The sequence below is a fragment of the Manacus vitellinus genome, unplaced genomic scaffold (genome assembly GCF_001715985.3).
Source record: "Manacus vitellinus isolate BGI_N305 unplaced genomic scaffold, ASM171598v3 scaffold_8_pilon, whole genome shotgun sequence".
Classification (NCBI taxonomy): Eukaryota; Metazoa; Chordata; class Aves; order Passeriformes; family Pipridae; genus Manacus; species Manacus vitellinus.
The window spans coordinates 13,156,886-13,182,384 of record NW_021940864.1 but is presented as its reverse complement, the minus strand read 5'-3'; the positions used below and the strand labels follow the sequence as shown (position 1 = coordinate 13,182,384).

Here is a 25,499-nt window from a genome sequence, read left to right as displayed (position 1 = left end):
GTACTTAATCTCACTCCTTTAGTAGTGAAGCAAGACAAAATTGTTACCCTAAGATCTTAAAATTTTTATTTTAAGCTACTACTTATGTTAAAAAATAGTATCTCTGCTTATTCTTCACAGCAGATGTGATGTATCTATTGCTTTTTATGATGTCTTTTAATTTTCAGGAGTAGATAATTGTTTTCCGAAAAGAAAAAACCTGTAGTAGGAGTTTTTAAATGCACTGTATTTAACAATTAAAAATATTTGGCTTTCTGCCATATCAGAATCTTAAATGCTTTTTGAGGAAATGTTTAAAACTATTTCTTACGTCTTTTATTAGTTCTGGTTTTATGCCTTTATTAATGCACAGGAGAATGCTCTCTTTTTTTTTTTTAATGTTTCAGATAGTTTCTGTTATTGGTAATAGATTGACTTTTGATAAGCTTTTGGTTACAGCTTTTTAGTTTTGTCTTTATACTTACATTAGGACCACTCTTTTTTTAAGGGTAAATAATACCAGCAAAGTAACTTTTCACACCTAGTTAGCTTATTATCTTGAGGTTGTTTTAAATACATTCAGAAGATGTGGGGAGAAAAGTCCAATAAAAATTTTTAAGAATCTGAAACATTTAAGAAATCTGTATCATTGGACCTGCTTTCCTTTAACTGGTAAGGGAACTGTGCTCCTAAAGAGGAATGATATGGCAGATAAACATGATGCTTTCTGCATTTCCTTTCCACTGAATTTGGCAGTAAGTGCTGTGGATACAGGTATAAAACTTGAATAAAGTTATTACATATTTCAGGCAGAAAATTCTATGTGGGTGTACAGACATGCATTTTCTGACTGGTTACTTAGCAAAGCATTGACATTTTTATGGTTGCCAGGGGACAATACCAAGGATTCTGCAGGAGGAAATGTATTTATTATATAGCTCAGTGTGCTTTTACTGGCTGTATTTCTGTCTACAGTTCTTGTGCCCTTGTTCTGTGAATACCATGATTGTTTTCTGTTCATTTTGACTGCATTAGTTGGAATACACAGGGATGATTTATCTTGGTAAGATAAATATGTTGCTATTTTCTCTTCTATTTCCCTTTCTATTTTTCATTCTACAATAGCAAATGAACAAAAATAAAATTCTCTCTTGTTCATTTGGTTGTTCTTTAGAAGGTGGTATGAAGATTGTTGCGAAGTAACCACATAGAGAGGATTGAAGAGAAGGTCTGATGCCAAAGGCCCTATGCATCAAGTAATTTAATTGTATATAAAAGCTGTTTCCTTGAATTGCTCAATGCAGTATTGTATTCTATAACATCTACATGTACATATAATTACACGGTAGTCTGATACAATTATAACATTTAATTGCCATATTTTTACCATGAAATTTTTGCATTTCTGTTGTTGTACCACTGTCAAGGAAAGATATTGCTACACATTAAGGAGAGAGGAAGGGTGAATGTGACCCGTAACTGGCCTTGATGCCCTTCCCCGGGCTCAGCCCACAGTGAAGTGGCATTCATTTTGTGCTCTGAGAAGATGAACAGAATACTGTGTTTGCAAGCAAATGAGCAGTTCTATGAACAAAACTGGACTGAGCAGAAAGAATTCAAATTGGGCTTTTGAAGAGTTTCACTTAAGCTCGAGTGGAATTTTCCATCTAGTGGGAGTAGAGCTATGGTTGCTCTGACTGTGCTGAGATGAATTGCACAATATGAGCAGGATTAAATGCTGCAAGGACAAATCTCAATCTCTGTGCATATGCTTGTTACTCCCTGTTGAACTAGGGCATTTGATTACCTATCTGCAGTTCTATTAAGCTATTTTCCCCCTTTTCCTCTTGCAGATGTTTTATGTGGAAGGGAACACTTTGATTCACAACTTATTACCTCACTTATTATTTTTTTTAAAGAGCTAGATAGGTCTGTTTTAATGGTTACTTTCTAAGATGAAAGAATGTACAGCATGTTTTTGATTAACAAGGGAGGTAATCGGGAGGCAATGTTGTAAGTATGAAACAAAAACATAACCTCCCTTTCGCCTCCCCCTCCCCGTTTCAAAGACTTGTAATCTCTTCAGAATGATCTAGAATTCAGCCTTATGTCCTCTTGTACCATGACATTGATGGTGTTTGTTTAGTGTTAAATGTTCTGGGCTGAATGCTCTGAAGGAGTAAAATGGGTATTGCTATATTGACTTGGATGCTTTTCCCTAGTTCAAGTGTGTCTCTAAGAGTGTGTGACTTCTTAGTCTTTTAAGAAGGTTTTAAAAAATTAACTTTAAAATGTCAAACAATATAAGGTTTTAAAAACTGTTCAGGTGTATGTGCCTTGTCTTCCCCTTGAAAAAAACTTCTTAATTCTTCATGAAATTTTCCCTTTAAAATTTTGGCAAAGAGACATATTTCAAAGTAGTGTTCCTTCTAGGTATATTACGTTGCAAGTCATTGAAGAAACTCGCTGTCTGAGGTCAATTTAAATAGAAATGTGAACATCTTTCCATGAAATCAACACAGTTATGAAATTGGCACTGTTTTCTTGGGCAGAACTTTGTAACTTGTATTTTCTGTAAAATGGAGGTACTAAATTCTGAAGTCCCCTGATGCTGTTTCTAGACAGGGATAAGGACAGGTGGTAGTGGGAAGCACTAGTCCTTTACAGCTGTCCTCTTCTCCCTTCTACACCTCTCCATCCACCACTGTGAACGATAGAGCTTTGGTTTTGCACTCGAGAGCTTGTCATTAATATACAAGAATAATCACTGTGACCATTAGTTAATGATAGACACTAGGATGCAAGGAAAAAAAAAACCTGTCTGTGGTGAGGAAAAATTTTCTGTGGGATGGAGCACTGTCAGATGCCCTGTTACCGTAAGTCATTCCTAACAGAATGTTAAGAGAAGGAGAGGGGAAAGTCCATATTGTCTGTTAGCAAACTGGCAGCTCAAATGCTATCCTACTAGCTATGATAAATCTGTTATTTGAGTGGGCTGGATGCATCTGCTAGAGGGTTTGTGGGTTTACATTGGTCGAGCTATCGCCTGTCTTAGAAAGGCAGAGGAAACAACTGAAGATGGTATGACAGTTTTTATTGGTACATTTTCTCTTGGAAGTTACTACTTCTGCAGCTTGCTTGTCAGAACAGGCTCTGTGAAACCTCCTAATAGGCTTCTGGCAAAGTCAGCTTGGTAAATTTTTTAAAAATCGCTTGGCTGTGGCAGCGTGAGGTGTCCAAAGTGCCCCCTGTGATCCTTTGCCCACGGCAGTGCTGTGGCACAGGTGATGCCAGCTGGCTGCACAGGAGCCCTCCACAAGCACCAGCGTGGCATCCCAGTGGGTTTCGTGAATCGTGTCCTTGCACAGCGCTTTGGGGCCTGTGGAGCCAGGATGATGTTCTTTCACTAAACTTTATTTTTTTGGTCATTTTGAAGGGATTAGAGCAGACTCTTTAGAAGATCTGTTACCTCAGGGATTTGGTGGATTCTTCTTAGATGCATTACTTATGCTACTTCACAGAGAATTACATTTGTGAGTCCTGCTGCAGGAAGTGATGCAGACTGTTGGCCCCAATTTCTTTCAAAAGAAAAATCCTAGAGGCCATGATTCCATGTAAGTCTTTAGCCCACATCTGTAATGCAGTACTCTTGGTTTTACTCAGTGGGTGAGCATGCCTAAGACTTTTAAAAATCTTAAGAGATGTCAGACTAATATGCAGGTTAGAGAAAATTTTTCTTAACATTCGAAAAACATTTTTCTTAACATTTCTTAACCTTCAAAAGCAAAATATGGCATTTTGTTATAAAAGATCAGATTCCCTCGTTGAAGGCAAAGAGGTTCAATATATAACATACAGATTCCGTAAGCTGGTCTGTACAAAATGCTATTCAGAGATTGTCAGATATCAACAAGCTTAAAAAGCTATTTTATAACTACAAACTTGAATTTTAATCTCTTATAATGAATTTTGTTTTGTACTTTTTATTGACCAAAGTGCATGGTAGTCTATCTGTAAAAATATTTGCTGGAAATTTAAAAATAGACCTTCAGATGCACTCTACTTGAACCTAGTACAAAGGACTAATTGTTTTCAATAGTCTTCTGTTTAGTAAAATATTTAAGAATCTTCCTCATGTAATGAAGCAATCTAATGATGTTGCATTATACTGTATCTGTCAAATACAATTTTCAATTACCAGATATATTAATATATTTACATTATTATGCTGTCTTTTGCCATTGACTTATTTATTTCTGTTTCTTTGTGTTCCTAGTAATATGCAGAATGTTATTCTGATGCAGCTTTGTCTGTTTTGTTCTTCTCCCCATTCTTTTTCCACTTAATAAACGCCTTGCATATTCCTTTCAGTCTTCATTGCTCAGTTTACTTCAGCACAGATAAAGGGGAAGTATTATTACCTTAGTTCACAGCTTTTGCTTTTGAACAACAAATTTGATTACATAAAGATGCATACGTAAAGTTATTATCTTACTGTTTTAACCTTTGTGTACTAATGTTGCAAATCATCGAATCTATCTTTTAGGAGAATGTAACTGAGATTGATCCTGAGATTTTAGCTTCTGGCAAGCAGAGCACCTGACCATGAATTCTGAGGCTCTCTGAGTTTCAGTTGTCTTAGAGCATAAATCTCTTAGAGCACACTTCTGAAGGAAACATCTTAAGGAAAAAGACCCAAGTGTAGTAGTATTAATATTCCAGAAGGTGGTGTGAATTTAAATTTTCGCTGATCAATAATGTTACTTGCATGTGGGTTGTTTTTTTTCAAAAGTTACTTACTCTTTGTTGACCTATGCCGTTTAGTTTGATTGCTCTGTATTGTGTTCAGTTATGTTAAATTATGCCCACTCTATCAGGTGACTGGTTCTGTTCTGTTGTAGCCCTGTGACAAAGTTTGTATGGGCTTCATGGGAATGGGTCTAGGAGAAGATGGAGTAATAAAGAAACAAAATTCAAATGTAAAATCAAAAGTGTCTGTGAGACTTTGAGGTAAGTTTAAAACCATAAATTTGATGAAGAACACAAAAGATGGGGGAGTGATGAAGTTCTGATAACAAGGTATCTTTCATTTGTCTAAGAAAAGCTTGATTGAAGTCATTCATGTATACCTTGTAAAAATTGCTGTTTATATAAGTTGTTTAAATGCAAATTTCCTGGTGTTTGTTTTGTTTCACACATGTACAGTTACATATGCGGGTTTAGCATATCATCCTGTATCAGACTTGAAAGCAGCCATCTGACTTTCTGTAGGCTAAACACTGGTGTCCTTTGGTAAGAGGTCAACAAGGTAGCTGAGTGATTGTGCTTAGTGTGCTTTCTGTGCCTTACTCCTCTTTTTCCTGTATTTTAGTGTGGCATGGCAGCAGTAGGAGAATTAATTTGAAAACTTGCTGCTTTTCAACTGTCATTTCTGTAAGACTGGGACTCTCAACATCAGTCAGACAAGGAAAGAGCTTTAGTGGGAATGCCTTTATCATATTAGATGAAAAGAACTACATGTGTTTGTTGCAGCCTTGTATTAAAATAGCTGCTCTTGATTACAGTTGTTTATGAAAGCATCGCCCTGGGTTCCCCTATCATGTACACATCTTCTCGACCTTTGGTATCTCAGTCTTTGGTTTTTTCCTTTGTCTTTTTTTTCTCTTCCTAATATCTGATCACTGTAACTGCTCAGTATTATAACTCTCTGCAATAGTGTATTATTTGGAATCCCTGTGATACTGGGAGCAGGCTCTGATGCATTGGAATGCCCTGTCCTTGTTGGGGAAGCTGATGAGCTGACCAGTCATCGCAAGATGAAGACAGATACTCCTTTTGATTGTGGGCAAGGTTCCCAAAACACATGAGTTGGGAAAGGCATTTAGAAGAATGAGCAACGTGCACCCCTAAAACACAGATTGGTTTTTAGATTTTTATTGTATTAAATCTCTTGCTTCACATTTACGGTGGAAATTTTGCAATGGCTGCGGGAGAAGCAGGGAAGGAGAGGAATGCATTTCCCCACTGAGCATATCTCTTGTGAGTTGAGACTGTCTTGGAAGTCCTCTGTTTCTACTTCCAGTCTATTCTCTGTGCAATCCTGTTTGCACAGTGATTGGTACTGATCTGTAAAAATATTTATGGTTCACTGTAAATATTTATTAATGAGGAGGGTTTCAGTCATTTTCTTCTTTTTTAGCATTTTTAAATAACAACTTGTAAACAGCTTGTAATTTTTTTTCTAATTTGATTAAGTTCAAGTTGTAGTGCTAGAGAAAAGACTGCAAAGGGCTTGATGTGCAGTAGGCTGCTCTGATCAACTAGAACTCTTTGTTCATCTTTGCTTTATTCCTGTCTTTTCTCTGAAACTGGGGGCAGATTTTTTTTTTTTTCATGTTCAAGTGATGCTGTTGGGAAATATCACAACCCTTAGGTATTCATTATTGATTCCTTATTGGAGTTCTCACTGTGTTCATCAGTCATTGGCAGATTATAGTCTGAAACAATTTAGGAAATATTCACAAACTGTAGGGAGCTGTCAGATTAATAGGAAATAAAAGGTGATGTTTAGCAGAGAGGCATTCACGAACACTGAGAGTAACTATTTTTCTCCAGTGTTGCAGACTCCTGAAGAGTACCAAAGGCTGGGATCCTGGGTTAAAATTTGGTGTATACTGCTTCTTATTTGAAACATGATCCAGTAAAAAATATGATGGGGTACTCAACTGTCAACATATGATTGGTGAAGTAATTGTAGTATTCATTTACATACTTAAAATTAACCAGTCAGTAAGTACTTTGCTGTTCAAGATAAGTATCCAAATAATAACATTTAGCTTATTCTGCAAAAGTATTTGCAGAAAGGATCATGAAAATGGAAAGAAATAATACATTAACTGTCCAGAGGATGATAAGGGAAACCAAGTATAATGATATTTTAAAAAGCCAATAATTTTTAAAAAGAACAGTCTTAGTTTGAGTCAGTATTGGGAAAGCTTTTTAGGAATGGGCTAGTTACTTTTGGTGATATGACTGAAAGGGAAGTGTTTTTGAGAACCCAGATCCTTTGGATGTTTTCATGGGTCTTATATGTTTTTAAAATTGCTCATATTGCAGTCTTGTTTACAATCATCTGAAGCTTTCAAAATCATCACAAGGCGCTGAGACGTGATTTATGCATTCAACTTCCTTTCATAGAGTTCAAAATAATGATACAGTTGCTAAGACAGAATATAGTCTTTGTTTTGATTTTTTTCCAACTGTTTGGGTAGTAAGTGGTGTGTTTTTCTTTGTCATTCTGCAGTTGTGAAACATCACAATAACTATTCTCAAATTAACAAAGTAGAAATATAGTTGTGAATGAAATTTTTTTCTTTTACATGATCTCAAGTTAAGAGCAGCTGATTTTTCTAGAATGCTGTGTACCAAGATGGAGGCTCTAACCTCATGTAACTTCAGCAAATAGCTCAATAAACCTAGGGATTAGCTACCCTTAGATATTATTTGAGATTTCTTGATGGAAATGCAAGAAAAGAGATGGCATTTAAATTGTGTCAATAGGTTCTATAGTAAATCTCTGTTTGAAGAGAACATCTTCCTGTTGGTCTGAAGTTTACACACAGTATTAGTAAGAGTTTTCATAGGCTCAGATGTTGGAGGTTTTAGGTATTTTGGCTTGCTAAATCAGACTTCAGGTTTCTGATGTTGATTCAGCCTGGTAACAGTTGGCCACTTTTTTACAATAATGTAGACCTTGGTGACAAGAAATGTCTATAATTTCTTCCTAGAAAACCCTTGGAAACACATGGAGAAACAACTCCTGGCATAGCTTGTGGACAGCTTTCACAAATAAAAGCCTGTGTACTTTGCCTACACACTTTCTGCAGTATTTATGGCTACTCTGATTCATTAAGTGTTTGTGTGGAAAACAGTGCCTTTACAAAAATACAAGGTTTTATCTTAATTGCCCAAGTTGGAAGAATAAAATACTTAACACAGTGTATAAAGAGACCAGAAGTTTGGGCAATCATTAACTTCACTTTAAAGGAAATAGATAAGAATTTAGAAATTTAGAACTGCATAAATAACCTGAAATTAAATTTCATTTGTTTCTGTCCACAGTTTTGTTCAAACATTTTCTGAGCTACATTCATGTGTTGATTGTAGATCTAAAACCTCCAGTAAACTGATAATTCTGTAATGCTTTTTTACTCATCAGGTAAATATTGAGAAGCTATATCAAAACTCAGATTATTCTGTTTGTTTTTTTTAATTCTGAATCTCAGATTAAAGAATGAAAAAAATGTCTTCAGGCCAATTAAATACAGATTTCCATGGAGAAATAAATTTTTTTAAGTTAAATGCTGTGGGTACTTTAATTGCTAAGGAACACAGATATCTAAATAAAAAAATAATTGTGTTTCCTTAAAAGAAAAACAGAAACCAAGCAAGTCAATCAATGAACAAAAGAAACTTTATGTACATGCATAGCAATTATTGTTCATATTCCAGGAAACCTCACTCTCACAGTAATGAATAGACACTGTCCTGCTGATTTGTGCCCAATGTGGAAGTCCAAGTTGTGTTGTGTGGAAGCTTGAGTATTTTTTTAATGCTATTTTTGGACCTCACTTCTCTTGGAAATCCATTACACTGCATTTGAAAGTTGCTAAATGTATTCCTTTAGGAGATAATTTGAAGGGAAAAAAAATAAACTAGTCTATAATCGTGATGCATGCATACAATGCCCTTGAATCTTATTAACCAAACCCTTTGTAATGGGAACTGAATCTGTTGCTAAATACTTTTTGCTGTGACCTGAGACCACCATCCATGTTTTCCTCTAATGTAATTTCATGTTTTTAGTTCTTGCTTTGGAACTGATAACATAACTTGAACTGTATAGCTGCGTGGTGGAGGGAAAGAGAAAATCTCTTTCTCATACTACTTACTGTGCCTATATAGAATCAGGTAGAAGCCTTACTGCAATTTTTTTCTTACAGTGCATTTGTTAAGACCTTCTGGCATAACCAGGATTTAAAGAGTGCCATCTGTTTGAATTTTATTTATTCATATTTTTTTAATTGGTGTTATCTTTTAAAAATAGAGGCTGTTAAAATGCTTTAACCTGCAGGCAGAGTTGGTTTGTTTGAATTGCAAGTGTCCCTTTCCTGCCTCATGCTGCCCTCTTCTATCAAACTGTTTGTGATGGTGGTGGGATACTTGGTTTGATGTACAAGCTCGGAGATCCCTTCTTCAGAATGTTCACTGTATCGTTGATAAGCAGTGACATAATTAGTAATGCATAGATCACTGTGACAACATCCAGTAAAACCTGGAAATAGCTATTCCTCTCCTTATTAGTACTTTTAACAACTAAAGGTATTATATAATAAAATGTACATATTTTCAGCTACAGATGTGATTCTTCAAATTAATTCTACTCATTTGTTTCTGTGAACTTCATATAAAAGGTAATCCTTATTTGCTTTGTAAATTTGGGTTAATTTATTAAGTCAACACACTTAATAAAGTCTGTTGAGGGTAAGTAATAAGAAAGGGAGGAAAATAAGCACATAGGGAACACCTGCAGGTTTGTTGATTTTTTTTCCTTTTCTTTTTCAAAAAGAAGCTTAAGATATTTTCATTTACAGCTAATGTTCTGTTGTTTGTAGCCAGAGTAATAAATTAGATACTTTGATGTGTGCAGAGGAGTATGGAATCTTTGTGCCTTATGAGTTGGTCATAAATTATGTGGGTTAGGAGGGTTGTTCAGGATCTAAATATTGAAACTGGAACGGAGCAGTGGAAATGCATTGAATCTACAGTTACATGAAGTGAAACCTTCTCAGATTTATTGACTTTTTGTTCGTGATCATGGACCGTTTCAAGTAAACATGTTTACGTCCAATACCACATGCACCTAGATAAACAGTACTGAGTTCAAGGTGAACTACTGCAACAATTATTAATAGCCCTCAGGATTTAATAGGAGTATATCACATGAGGATTTTGCAGGTTTCATGCTTGTTGCTACCTTGAAATGTAATAAAGTTTGGTTGGCATAATGTATGTTTTTACATATGACAACATTTTACATAATGTAGTATGTATAAATCTACTTATACATGACCTGCCTGTAAAGGTAGTGTTGCATAATGAAAACACTTCCCCATCTCCCTTAGGTACTTTTCAAATCAAAGGAAATGGAACAGTTTTAAATGCAGGTTTGCACACAAAGCAGTGCTTTCCCAATGGGTGCAAGACTCCATTGCTCATACTTCCCGCAGAGGGGATGAGCCTGTGACAGATTGTAGTCATGTTGTTGGCAGGTGAAGCTCAGAGTCTGGATGGTGAAGTGGCCGAGGTTGGAGGTCCTGTTCTGTTTTGCCAATGTCCTGACTTGTGAAGGACAATGAACTGCCATCACATAAATGAAATTAAACTCAGGGATGGCAGGAAGAGTAACCTGAATAGTTTAATAGTCTCAAAATACTTCTTTCCTTAAGCTGCTGCTTTTTGCTGCAGGTATAAACTGAGTTACTGTGATTGCCATAATTGTGTAATAGTATTTCTTGATACAACTTTGTGAGGTTGCTAAATCCTAGATAAAATAAGTATTTAAGAATACAGGTTGCAGACTTAGTGTTAAGAGTGTATAGTTGATCTTGAAGCTTGGTACAGCTATAAACAAAAATTGGGTTAGATTGTTATTTTCTGTTGCTCAGTTGTTTCATTTGCATTCACTCTTTCTATCCCTTTTTGAGGATTGATCCTGTTTAGTTTTAGTTACAGGTAAGAGGTTATATCTAAGTGGGATCCAGTAAAAATCAAAACTGCCTGTTCTAGGGTGCTGTTAGAGAATGGAAAAACTAGTGTATGTTTTGACATTCTTCTGGCAAACTTGTTGCATGATTCAGGAATGAAGTCAAGGGCTTTCAAAACATGAGAGATGTATACCTAAGTGCCTTCAGGGTATGCAGAAGTTCAGGAATAGGTCTCTGATGGTGACTTGGCATGACATCTTACAAGTGTACGTGAAATGAGAAGTGTTTTTGAAATATTATAAGCACTGTTTCTTGCAGGACGTGGGGGACAACCAATTTTCTTTGAGTATTAGGAGACTAAAAAAAAATTATTTTAAATAAATGAGAAGAAATGGTAGGAATGTTAACCCCTCTCAGATTTGGGAAGCTATTTGCCAAGGTAAAATACCTTCCATGTGCTCCCCTACGTGTTCCTATATAGCAAATACTTAATTGTTCTTAAAATTTTGTGATGCTTTTGTTCCTTAGTAGTGACTTCATAGGAGTGCTCTTCTCAGGGTTTCCACCAGGATGTCAGTTGGTGTGACTGCACTGCACCCTGCGTGGCAGTCCGTAGTGTGAGAAGTTTGCATTAATGTACAGCAGGTGCATAGAACAGTGGCTGCTTGGTGGTTGGTTGCCCTTTGGGCAAGTAGTAGCTGTGGGATTGCATTTTCCTCAGGCATAGAAAGTTGCAGAACTGGGCCAACTGCGTCCTGGGAGAGTTCTCCATGACAGGGCACCAGTGTGGTTGCTCAGCAGGAGGACTTCAGGCAGCTGAGAAAATTTTGCCAATAATATGAAAGTATTTTCTTCTTTCTAAATATAGAGCAGTCACTTCTATTTCCATAATAAATTTGATAAAATGATAGTGTGGAACAAAATTTGGCACATAAAATACTGTGTCTCCATGTATGTATATGCATGTGTTATAAGTCTTCGATGTCAGTTTTTACAATACGACAAAGTTAAAGTGAGGTTATTTAAACATACTTATTAATACTATATTTTTATATATATAATACATATATATATAATTTTTATATATATAACAATTTTTGTTAATAGGAAAACCCCCACAGAATTTCATTCTAATTCATTGCATCGTGCTTGAGGAGAAAACCCAGTCTGAAGCAAGGAGTGTTGGAAAGTACCCTTGCACAAGTTACAGGAAACCCTGGCATTCTACCTGTTTTCCACTCCTCCTATGAAGACATGTCAGGTTCCTTGGGATTTTTAAAAGGTCATAAACAAAGAACGTTCTTAAGTATACAGTTATGGCTAATTAAAAACTAGACATTTGTTAGTCAGTGTTGCTTGTGTTTGGAAAGAACGTCTACGTGTGCCAATCTCTTGGTGAAGAAAACATGGTTTAGCAGAAGTAAAGGAATGGTTGCAGACAAATCACTTCACTGGTTTAAGTTTACTTTACAGTAGAATGAAAATGTTTTTGTTTAAAAAAAAAATGGAAGGTTTTTTTGGAAGAGCTGAGCTGAATTTCATCTTGCGCCTTGTCAATGCAGAATTGAAGCTTTTCCATATGGAAGAGCTTCCAGTTGTGACTGCTCTGATTTAGCATTCTGTTGTGAAGGATAGCCAGTCTTTGAAAAACGAAATGCAAAGATGGTCTTTGTAAAAATCATGATAGAACATGCTGCCATACTGAAAGAATTAAAAATTCCCACAAAAACCTATTGTTCGGGGTAGCATAGCTCTCTAGTTCCTTTAAATGAGATCTATGTTTTTCAGGCATAACATTACTATTTCAATTAAGACTATTTAGTTTCTTAGTATTTGGAACTCTATTAATTTGGTTGCTGGTTCAAGATGGAAACTGTTTTCTGTATTTCTTTGATGTGAACTAAAGTAAACTACCACTTTGAGTATTGATTTAAATTTGCTAGAGATATTTGAAAAATTAGAATAGTTTTAAATTTCATTTAATTTTTAAATATGTAGGCACAACCTGCAGGGGTTTTTTTTTGGAGAGATCAAAATCATTTTGGCAGGGGATAATCTCAACTACATGTGATTTTGTTAGTCGAAAATACATAAGAAGCAATTCAGGAAAACGATGAGAGGATTGGAGTAGGGAAGGCCATCTCTCTTGAGTCATCACAATCAACTGGGGAGTATCAGAGCATAACTTCAGCCAGATACTGCATTTTTGAGACGTTTGGCCTTTGGTCTAAATCCTGTAGTAACTTTCTTAGTTTTCTGGGTGACTGAATTGTACCTGTGTTACCACAACTGACACATGCAAGAATTACTGGCTTTGAAAGACTTAGTCTAACCTATTTAGCTGATTAAGGACTCTTATTCACTTCAATTCAGTATACATGCTACTGAAGTAGTGTACAGCTGATTAATGTGTTAATGTAGCTGAATAGCTCATTCTGTATGTATTCATAAATCTACAACCTGTTCCTATCCTTAATAACACTAAAAGATAAAAGATTCTTTTTGGCCTGTGCTTTATATGCAGTCTTGAATCTTAGCAGTTAGTTTTAAATAAAAAAGTATTTATCTTTTAGATACTAATTATAAATAATGGAAATGTCTGTTACTTCCTGCCTTTAAATGTGTTCTAAAAACAAGTGGGAGATTTGGCCCAAGATTCAATAGACACCATGTTGTGTTCTTATGAAAACATCTGATTATCAACATGGAGCTTAACTGTGTTAAGTTGAATACATTTGAATATGAATAATAAGTAACATAAGCATTAAAAAAGATGGTATGGGACAATATACTTACCTGCTTCATGGCATAATTGCATCTTTTCCTTCTTGTAATTTTTTTCCTTTATGTAAACACTGGAACTTGTGAAGGACAAAAAGCCTCCAGCATAGTTTTAGTATGACTTATGTTTCCAGGAAAATACTCTTTCACTACTGAGAAAAAAGCCCATGTATTGGATATGTGAGAAATATGTTTCAGTTTTCATTGCATTACCCTTTGTTTTGTTTTAGCCACCACAGTGGATTGCAGCTGGATGACAAAAATTAGGTATTTCTCTTTATTCTAGATGTGGGCACTCTCCTGTGTACCGTTGCCGTGAGATGTCGGGTCAGGCCCTTGTTCCATTCATTATGGTAAATGAAGTCCCACGTACAGTGCTGTCCTTGCTGGAGGGGCTCCCAAACTCTACCAGTCATTGCATACGACAGAACAGTATTCATGGAACACTACTGCAAGTAAGTTTTTGAGGGCTGTTTTTTGTTTTTGTTTTTTTTTCGTTGGAGTTTGTTTTTTGGTTTTTTACTGTAGGGGTTTTGTTGAATTTTTTTTGATCATACTTGACAGCCAAATAACACAATGAATTGTGCTTAATGTTCACACATTGTCAAAACATATATGAAGACTGATTCTGATTTGATTCTGTCAGATGATAAATGTGGAATGCACATTTCTGCTGTCATTAGAAGGCAGTAAGCTGTAAATAGTAACATTTCGTATAATGTTTCATCTTTAGAGATTAAAGTGCTTAGGAACAAATATCTTTATCTGAATATATTTACAGAGATGTCTGCGTGACTTGCCCAAAATGATTGGGCAAAACTGAACTCCAAGCACCAACACCATTGTGTATATTTTGAGACTTGCTCCTTACCCCATGTATTTATTTATTACTTCATTTGTACCAACAGCTTCCTGTCAGTTTGCTGCATAAGTTGTGTTAAGCTTTACCCTGTCTTCTGGAAACATTTTGGAGAATAGCTCACTTATCAGAAATTTCTTCATTCCCCTTATATCATTCTCTTGGTTTATAGCAGTCAGTTCACTGTGTTTGATTTTTGAGCTATTGTGGTAATAAGTTACTCATTTTTATTGCCTGTTTTTCATGAGCAACCCTCCAACAAAGCCACATTGTACACGGTCAGCTCTGTTGATCTGCCTTAGTTGGCAAGCTTTCTAGGTATGTGTTCCCACTGTAAGCTGTGTGGTGGGGTGTGTGTGGTTGTTTTGATTTGGGTTTTAATGATATCTTTTCCAGCATATTATTTCCTTTTAAAACCTTTCAGGAAGCTGGGGATGGGGAAATGAGTGAAGTCGCGCTAGAGCTGTTAATGTCAACTTTACCTGTAAATGGTTTCAGGCAATTGAATTTGGATTTGGATTGGTTACAGTGGAGGTTGTTGCAGGGTGTGGGATGATCTCCTGCTCTGAAAAGCAGTCCATGCACCTGATACATGCAAGTGCTTAGACCTGTGAGCTGCTGCATCTGCGTGGGGCGGGGGAGAGTGCCATCATCAAATTACCCGTGCAGCCCTGCTGTGTCACAGCTCAGGAGTTAGGAAGAGAGGGTTATTCCAACAGTGAGAATTAAATGCATTCTTAGTCCAGAATGATTATAAGCCCCATCATGGAGCATGGACTGGCTATAGTGTATAGAGCTCTTGCCTCCTTTTTAGTGACCTGGGGGAAAAAAAATAAAATCAAAATGATAATAATGATGGGCTGGATATCAAAGAGCCCAAAGGATGATCTAGTTTTTAATATCCAGTATTGCTAAAATGATGTGATGTGTAGGTGTAGGGAGTTTTCCATACCTGTGAGGTAGGAGATATTCTCAGGGCTGGAACCTGATTTTTCATGAGTTTTGAGCAGCTACTAGAAACTACTTACTGCAATTGGTACAGCACCAGGAGAGACCAGTGCTGTCAGAGTATGATATTCTTCCAAAAATGTCAGTTGTACCGTAACAGTTCACCTGTTTGGTTTCTCACATTTGTCTTGGGCTTTGACTTTACAGCTTCTGAATCAAGGAAGTTCAAAATCTTTATTTAATGCTTAATTTAATTTAGTGTATGACTGAAATGCTGAACTACCTGTGGCTAGTTTAACATAAAATGTTCAGAAGAAATACTGTAGGGTGATAAAGATGTGCAAAAAACGGAGGCAAGGCGGTGATCTTTGTTATACCTCTAAAACACTAATGCCAGGTAGATAAACATGTAGTTAGCATGCACCTCCTGTAAATAGTACCAAAAGTACTGTGACTTTCAGGGGTTGCTGCAAGCATGGTTTCAGTTTCCTTTTTATCCATGTTAAGTTGGGACTTGCAGAACTGCTGCTAAGGCTCATTAAAGTGTAGAAAATAATGTTATGGGACTATTTGTTAAAACACTGTTTCTGGGAAGACCTACTTGAAGAGACAGTGATCTGGCAATGTTCAAAACTGTTTGCACTGCATTTCCATGACACAATAGAGAATTTATCATCCTTCTTGATATAAAACCAAAACAAAAATCCCTACTAAAAAGAGCAAGTCTATACAAAACTCAGTAAAATTCAGATTTTTCCAGCAATACAAAGCCAATATCTTACGAAAATGGAATTCAGTAATTTCATTTCTTCAGTCACATTACAAGCTACTAAGTTCATTGCTCGAGTTTTTTGTTTTGGTGTTCATATGCTGTCAGTTCTTTAACAAGAATTATTCAGAATTAAACCTTATGTGGCAGTGCCAAATGCAATGAATCTTGAAGGTATATTTCAGTTATGCTTCAGAGTTATGCAATCATTTTATGCATCTGTTGCAAGACAAGTGTTAATTTACAGAGAGATCATTCAAAAAGAGTCCAGCATGGAGTGCCTGTCCAAACATGGCCTGCTTTTCAAAATGCTGAGATGACTAGAGTGATTTTTTTTATTTTTTACACTGAATGCAAATGTGTTGCGTTTAACTTCAGACCTCTGCATTATGTGAAAACATGGCTTTTTGTCCCCAGCGTGATTACTGTGGCTCAGTTTAAATATGAATATGAATGTGCATGAGGATAAAATCATCCTATGCTTTACAGGTTTTATAGAATAATTCTTTTCTAGAATTATCTAGGAGGAATGCTACTGTTCTGTAACTCTTTGGGAACTGATGATATTCTTCAAGAAGCAGTTCTGCATCCTAAGTAAATGCACTGATTTGAATAAGACAAAGAAAATCTTTTCTATGTTTAGTGTTTCCTTTATGACTGCAGTGTCTACTTTGCTCTGTAATCCAAAATGGCAGGGGGGAAGGGAATCAAGTTTTTAATCCACAAGAAAATGCAGAAGTCTTGTACTAACCTTCTAGAATGTTGAAACATTTCTGGCTTGTTTTGTTTTAAGATCTAGGTTTTTTAGCTGATCAGCTGAAAGAAAGAGCTCATCCAGAGCTTTATGCAGAGACTTCCCTAAGTATATCAGAATTTATGACTAGGGATGCTTTTATGTTTGTGTATCTTTTTGACTTTTGGCAGTTGCCAAGGAACTTAAAGTATTTGGGAAGATTGTGAGGTTTACTTATGAGAGATCAAATGTTCTTTTGACTTTCTGCCTCTTTAGTATTGGAATTCTTGCACTATGTGTTCTGTCTGTCCAGAATAATTGAGAAGTTCATAATGAACCCGTAGTTAATTCAGAAATGTTTTATTCAATAATCTGTGCTTGTGATTAATAATTGCCATATACGGGTTTGACATACAGTGTTTTTAAGTCATGCAGGTAAGGACATGGTCTGTTTTTTCTTGTCATGTCTGTGTTTTTTGTAGAAATGTCTAGTCTCTTAACTGGGTAAAGCTCAAGATTCACTTAAATACAGAATCCTGAGAGAGAGATCAGATGAAAATGAGCCCTAAGTAGAAAAAAGAATTATAGAAAGCTAGTAGCTCTAGAAAGAAACAATAACTCCAGAAATGGAAAGCAACCTAATATGGAATGGATAAAAAGTCTAATAACACATCAGAGTGGACAAATTAATTCTTTACTGAATGCAAAGTAAGAAGAAACATACTGAAGCAAGAGCATGCAGAGAGGAAATTGGAAAGGCCAGGGCAAAAATTGTCCGTGTCTTAAAGAGATTTCTACGGCAATACTAAGTATTGGAAAGTGGAAAGTACTGATAGCTGATTCCTGAAAGGTATGCTTTTCTCCATTAATTCGCTAACACAGTCAAATAATGGAAACTACTTTCTAACGTTAAGGATGCATTAATGTTCAGCACTTAGAAATAGTGAATCTGCCATCATGTATATAAGATTTTGCCTGGACCTGAAAGTTGGACAGATAATCACTTGAGATTCCTGCCAGTCTTCCTCTATTTTTTGATGCTCTGAATGATCAGGGTGTCTTCATGAAGCTATACAGAATCTTAATTTCCATCAGTGTGGACCTGATTAATTCTTGTTTGCATAGATTTGTGGGCATAACGTTCACAGATTTTATTGTTGTAGATGGTCTTGTCTAAACAATGAAATTTTGATGTAAATTTAGTTTTTAAGATTGTTATTGCAAATCAGCAATTAAATATTATAAACATGAATTTACTTGGATTGGAAATAACTGATTGAAACTTTGAACAGTTTCTAGATACAATTTTGATAACTATGTTCTGTACACTTACACTTTACATGGAACAGAGTCCAAGAAGGCTTCTGGGCATACTAGGGAAAGAAAGCTTGAGCCTGTGTTATTCCTAACCATGAGTTTTACTAATATAGACTGAGATGAAGATTAATCTCCAGGGCTTTGGTTTCCCTGACTGCATCTCTGCATGCTTGGACTGTGTCCCTCTTTTCCTCGCAGGTTATGTGTCCCTCCCTCCACCTTCTGTATACTCCCTCTCTATGTTTCAGTTTGTCCAGGAGCTCCCTGGGGTATTTGCCTGACTTCTGGCTTGTTGTTATGGACTGCACTTGAGCTTTCTTGGACCCCATCCCTCCAGGGCCTTATCCCACATGACTCTAATGAGCAGATCCAGTCAGTGGCCAAAATCTGCTCTCATGAAGTCTAGGATTGTCATTTTGATTTTTACCCTGCTCTTCTCAGCATCCTGAACTCCATCATCTATGGTCACTGCAGCCAAGACTGCCTTTTACCTTCACATCCTCAGTCAATCATTCTTTGTCTGTGAGTATGAGGTCCAGCAGAGCACCTGTCATTGTTTCCTCGATTGCTTTTGTTAGGAGGTTGTCATCAGTACTCTCTAGGAAGCCCTGGGGTTGCTTACACTGTGCTGTGTTGGTCGTACATCAGATACTAGAGGGGCTGAAGTCCTCTATGAGGACCAGGCCCTGAAAACACAAGGCTGTTTCTAGCTGTCTGTAGGAGTCCTCATCTATTTGTTCTGCCCAGCTTGGCAGCTTATAGCAGACCCCCACTGCAGTGTCACCTATACTGATCTGCTATTTAGTCCTTACCCATAGGCTCCCAGCTGGCTCATCCTCCATCCCCAGGAAAAGCTCTGTGCATTCCAACTTTCTGTCACAGAGAGGTCAATTCCCACCTTCTCATCTTCCCAGCCTGTCCTTCCTAAAGAACTTGTATCCCTTCATTGCATTACACCAAACATATCAGCTGTTGTATTTTGTCTCCATGGTCCCAACAAGATCACAACCTTGCATCTGCACACAAACCTCTTAATTTCTCTAATTCTGTAACCTCCTCCTTTGAGTGCTTTGAAACGAAGAAGAGTTACAGGGACTCTAAGATGATTTGTCCAGAAAACGAGGCAGCACCTTTAATTCATCTGGTGGTGGATTATTTATGATGACCAAAACGCTCCCAAATGCATGAACTTTCAGATTGGTTTGCCAAGGAAGGCAGATGTTAAACTTCAGCTTTTGTTTTTATCATGTGAGAATCAGTTAACATGATTGATGCTGGATTTCAAAGGCTGTGTGATGTGCATAGATTGAGAATCCAGTTGTTTTTGGAGCAGTAGAATAGCAGCAGTGTGAGTGGAGCTTTCAGTCACAGTTCTGCACTCATTAGTTTCAAGAAATCTTTTTCACATTTGTATACTGGAAAAATCTGTGCTCTGAGAGCAAATATACCCTTACATACTGTTCATATCGAGAACAATTCATTGGACAGCTGCCATTAATCATGGAGCAGATGTAATTACTGGTAATGTTTATTTGTTTTTCAAATGAATGAATCTGCACATAAATTGACTCATTATCTTGTATGTTATCAGTTTGATCTTCTTCACATTCACTTTGGCAAGCCTACAGTTATGTATTTATAGAACACAGGGGATTAGGTCAATGGAAGTTATTAAGAGGCATTGTGTTTTCATGTAACTTGTCTGCCTTGTTCTGAGATGTTGAAGGTGCTAACCTACTTTCTAGAGGTCTTGTGTGGATTTATAACTACATGCTAACAGTGTCTATCTTAAGATTGGGATACAAACCATTACAAAAAATTTTGCTTCTCTTACCTGTCCCTTCTATTTGGAGAGCTTTTTGCATTCCTCTTGGGGTCTTTTGGGCACAGATTAGGAGGAAGAAGGATTCAGTGACTTCTCCCTCAGCATTTGCTTCTTATATATGGAGGGAACTACATGACTTTACTTAAGTGTGCCTCTATTTGCTCCCTCCATCAGGAGGTGGATTGCACTGTCCAAATTTAAGCTTTTCATAGAAGTTCCTAGCTGCACATATCATTGAGGAACAATTTCTGTCTGGAAGCTGCTTTGTTTGTGACAAGCATTTACATTTTTGGTGGTACTTTGTACAAGCAATCGAACAACTGCCTAGAATAAAATTAAGAAACCCTCTGCTGGTCTGTCATGTCCTTGCAAGTGGATCCTTCCTGTTGGGACTGGGTTTGGTCACTACTGTAACTCAAAGTCACAGAAATTCTGCTTGGTCTGTTCTGGTTCCTGGGAGGATTTCTCTCTATTCCCCCTCTTCTCATCTGAGGCCTGGCTGGTAGCTTATGTTCTCCTCACTGCCGTCTTCCCACTTATTACTATTACCTTGTCACTCCTACTGATTTATCCCGAGATTGTTCCCTGAGCATATGCCAGTGTTTTTCATTGCAAGAGAAAAACTGTATCTCCTTCTCTTCGAGAATCTGTTCTTAAAGACATACAAAATATAGCTGGCAAGAAACAGATGAAACAGCGAATTTGTTATGCTTTCCTGCAGGGTTAAAACTTCATGAAGATAAAAATGGAAATTCATTTATTCAATGTTTTGAGTATCATCAGTCAGCAGTCAGTTGCTCTTCACAAATTGTTATGCTTAATATTCACTTTTTCTCCACACTGAATTTCCCCCAAAATTCTGTAGTTGCAATTAGCTAAATTGGTATTACAGCATTAGGCTAATTCAAAGAAGTGTGTGTGTGGGGGGAATTAGTTTTTGGGGTTTTTTGGAGGGGTTTGTTAGTTTGGTTTTTTATGTTCACTAATTCAAGCAAATCTGTTTGGCACGTGAATGCAAAGTCTTATGCAAGGAATTTTGGTTTGAGTTTTTGAACCTTTTTTTGTTTTGTGTTTGAAACAAGCAGCACTGTTGTATCTCTCTCAAATATAAAGAACAGACTGAGTCACATCGACTTAGTCAGTTGCATGTGACAGAAATTAGACTTAATAGGAGATAGAGGACTTCATAACTCTTTACATTATTTAACATTAATTTTAAAGATTAAACTTCCTGCTGACTTCAGTGGGACAAGAAATTGGCAGTTACTTTTCAGGGAATCTCAGCCTTCTATGGAATTAGACCCATCTTTCTTAAAATACTTGAAAATGAAAGAACCTAGAATCCTTGCGTTAAGAAAAAAAATTGATTAAAAAGCCTGCATGGTTGCATGTTGGGTTTTTCTGTACAGGGCTTTTATCATAGAATGGTTTGGGTTGTAAGGGACATTAAAAACCATCTACCTCCAACCCTCTGCTATGGGCAGGGACACTTTCTACTAGACCAGGTTGCTCAGAGCCTGATCCAGACTGACCTTGAACAAGTTACATACTGTTTGTATTTTTTTTTCTTTGTGGAGTTCATTGAATGCGTCAAGATTGGTGCAATGGTAGAAATTTAAATTATCTATATCAACTCTTTGGACATGCTGATGTTTTAAATCTTAGTGGAGAGCTGGAAGAAGTGATTTAAAGATGGAAGAAGTGATTTAAAGGGTGGTTGGAGACTTGATTAAAACAGGAAGAAAACCAGGACAAGAACATAACCTCAGAATAGCCATACTGGGTCATGTAAAGATTTGCCTGGGTCAGTGTGCTGCTTCCAGCAGGGACTAATAGCATAAGCCAAGGAAAAAGAGTAGGACAGACCAAGCAGCTGGAGGGACATCTGCATGTACTGTCTTAGGTTACTGTACTCTTAAGCCAAAAATGTATGGATGTGGCTATGTTGAAGATAAAAATTAAGTACATGGTTGTACGATGAAAAGAAACAGTTTATGATGAAAACATCGATATGTTAGTTTAATTATCTGGCAGAGTTGTATTAAGATAGGTTGTTGTTCATGAAAGTTATGAAAGTAGAACCTGCTTAATGAACGTGGATGTCTCTTTCCTTCCTTTTGAAAGGAGGAGGATTTTAAGCTTTAAATTGCTCCAAAGCAAGGTCAAGTTTTAGGTATTTGAGATTATGATCACTCCCATGTTTTATGAGTTTAATATTTGGACACTTACTCCGAGGACTAAAGGCAGTTTAAATAATTTGAAAATAAAGCACAGAAGAATGATGCATGAAGAAGAGCGAGCAAGCAGTCACTGGACCTTCCTTATTACAAGACTGAATAGGTAATAAAACCCCACAGACTCTAGTGACTGGGGTGTGAGAATACAACAACAGGAGACAAATTAGTCAAATACATTTTAAAGGTCATTCTTAGATGCTGGTCCATGTAGCTGGGTGAAAGAGAGAAGTATACTATTCATTAGTTTGACCTAAAAATCCTTAATGTGAATTACCAGCAGGGTTTTCAGTGGCCATATTTTTTTCTTGTTTTGTTTTGAAGACAAAGGCTCTCTAGAGTTTGGGAGAATGAATGGGGAAGTAGTGTATTGTTTACTTGACTTTATTCAGTAGCACAGAAACATTGACTATGGTGAATTACATTTTATTTGTCTTGGCAGAAAAGTCTGAAGTGTAGCAGTTCAATGTTGGCTTATAAAAACTTAATATAGTAAACAAATGTTACATTATCTACAGATCAAAGAAATAAACCTGCTAAAATTAAATGTTTTCCAATGAAACTTCCTTTCAGCTGTTTCTTCTCTAAGCTCAAGATAAGCCTTACTTTTAAGATTAGTACAAAGAGAAAAGAAATATTGATGTCAGGTTGAAAACATTCACTTATATGTAGCTGGCAACAACAGAACAGTCATCTCATTTCTTTGTGTTGTAAATTCATATTAACTGTTACATAAGGGTGCACTGATACAAGGAAACAGTAAGTATTCGAGGACAAGATTTATATTTATGAATGCAACTGAGTTCCAAGAATGGGAGGAGGCAGTCTCTGAAAGAAAATAATTGATAAGATTTTGCCAGAGGTTGTCCTTCGGCTGTTTTTTTTTAATTAGAAAAAAGGACCAAGAAAAAACATGTAGTACTGCTCATTGGTCAGGTCTGCTAGTTGTACATTGCTTTGAAGTTGCTTTAACTTTAATTAGTAATACTCCCAAATATTATCTCTTGACTTCCTAAGACATGTCACCAGTTTTCAAAAGGACATAGATTTAGACAGCTCTTACAACTCTATTAGGTCTTTTCATTCTGTTTCTGCATCATTCTGAGTTTCTTCCTGCAACAGCTAAGGATATGCAGAGCCGCTGTTGTTATAAACCTTAGGCTGATATCTTTGAAGTAAAAAAGCATGGTTTTAATACAGAATGAGCAACATTCATCAGTTAGTAAAACAAGGTGCTGCTATTTTAAATTGAGAGGTAGCTATAATGATGACTACTGTGATCTGTGCCAGGGAGAGCATGACAGTTGCCCCCTCTGTACAGTGAGATGGGTGACTTGTTGGATACACTGCTTCCCTCTCTCCTGCACCCTAGATTTTGACACTTGTTGATGTGAGTATGGCAAGCAGTTGCTTTGCAAATGTTTTGGCCTCCCTGATCCAGTGCACCTAGTTCCACTCCTTAATGTATAAAAGCTTCTGCAACCCACTAGCAGAGATTTTGGGGTGCCTGTGTGTGCGACCATTTGAGGTATCTTGGCTGGTGTTCAGTTACAGCCACAAAGCATCACTAGTGGTCATCTTGCTTCTCTAGTTATATCTTGGATAAATGGACTAAAACCACTGTATATAAATGTGGTTATATAAAACAATTTTTATTCAATGTTAGGATTAAACTAAGGATAAATCCTCCTTCTAGGTATAGTTTTCACAATGGGTAAGTTATTTTGTTCTTAGATGATGGAGATGTTAGAAACAAATACTGTTGGCACAGTATTTTACTTCTTATTACTTAAATCTTCCTGAAGAGGGTTGAACTATTCTAGGCACTGGCTGGCTAACTTGATTTAGACCTCCCAGAACAGCAATTGAACTTGTCTGAAGTCTGAATTTTTAAATGTTCAATTCTGTGCATATTTCTTGCACCTGTTTTGTATTATGAATCTATAAGTATCCCTCATGATTAGTCAGGAAGGCAATCCTATCACTCTGTCACAGGCAGAGGATGTTTTTACAGTTGAGAAGGGAAAAGTTGAAACTTGTAAAGTGTACTTGAAGATATAATATTCTCCTAAGTGGTGCAGTGGATTAATTTAGTACTTCATGGTGCTCATTTTTCATCTCCAAACCCATGTTTTCAATCCCACCCGCATAGGATTTTTTTCCTTTATTTTTGATCTAGGAACCATGTCCTTAAAAACTTTCAGAGCCAGAAAAGAGATAATCCTGAATACACTTCCTGGATATACTTTAAAAATACCCTTGCATGATAAGTTCTGACTGCTTGAGGATATATGAAAAATACTTATGAAAAGTGAGGGCTTTTTACTATGCTCTGTGTTTTCAGAATGGGGAAGGTGACTGCTATGGTCTCTGGAAGCTTTCTCAGCTTGTTTGCCAAAGAGAAGGATATCCTCCATAAAAGGAGAAGAAAGCTGGGAAAATCAGCATTTAAAAGAGTGCTGGATGGGAGAACTGAATGAAGAGGGACCAGTGGTTTTAAGCTGGTAACTACTCAGTAAAAACTTAGCAATGTTGAAGGCCAGAATGCAAGAATCTCAAATAGTGGAACAAAAAATTGAAAGGAATAGAGGAGGGAAAACCCAGAAATCTAAGAAAATGAAGCAAAATAAATTAAAACAAGAATAAGACATTTCTTCAGTGTGTGCACATCAATTTCAGAGTGTTCACAAATCAAATTTTTGAATTAACGTAGTGTACTTTTTCTGTCTTCAAACAAGATTAATGCATGTTAGCTGCTTTACCTTTTTTCTTTAATGTTTATGTGTCACAGGCATTTCTTGCAGTACTACTGTTTTTTCTTGGCTTTATTAATTTAATTACTTTAGAATATTGGCATTTCTGAAGTAGTTATTGTTGTGGTGCTAAAATTTTCTACGAACATTTTTTTCCACATGGCTGTTTCACTTAAAGCATGTTTTTTTAATCATGTTCTAAATGACTGAATCTGAACTATGTCATACTCTGGAAATGTGTTCCTCTGATTTTGTTCCTCCAGTGCTGTTTACTCAAAGGCCAGAAAAGAATGGGAATTAGATATTCAGGCTGAGGAAGGACTGTGCAGAAATTTAACTGACATAAAGAAACTACATGGGACAGAAAGTTTGTGGGTGCAGGACTAACAAGAAGATTCTGTGTTATACTCGTATCTAGTGGTGGAGGGTTTATTTGGAGTAGTAGGAGTAGAGCCTTGCTGTAAGGATCTGTCTATGTGTTTTGCTTTTAGGTCAGGGGTGATGTGGGGAGCAATGTGCTATTGAAAGAAAACTT

General features: G+C 36.6%; 1 protein-coding gene across 1 annotated transcript in view; it reads left to right on the top strand.

The window, feature by feature from the left end:
- The window catches only part of THADA (THADA armadillo repeat containing), a 163,115-nt gene that overhangs the window by 59,637 nt on the left and 77,979 nt on the right, over nucleotides 1–25,499 (top strand). The window contains exon 29 of the mRNA XM_018085265.2: nucleotides 13,813–13,981. Within this exon, the coding sequence (XP_017940754.2) occupies nucleotides 13,813–13,981 (169 nt within the window). The remainder of the gene's footprint in view (nucleotides 1–13,812; nucleotides 13,982–25,499) is intronic.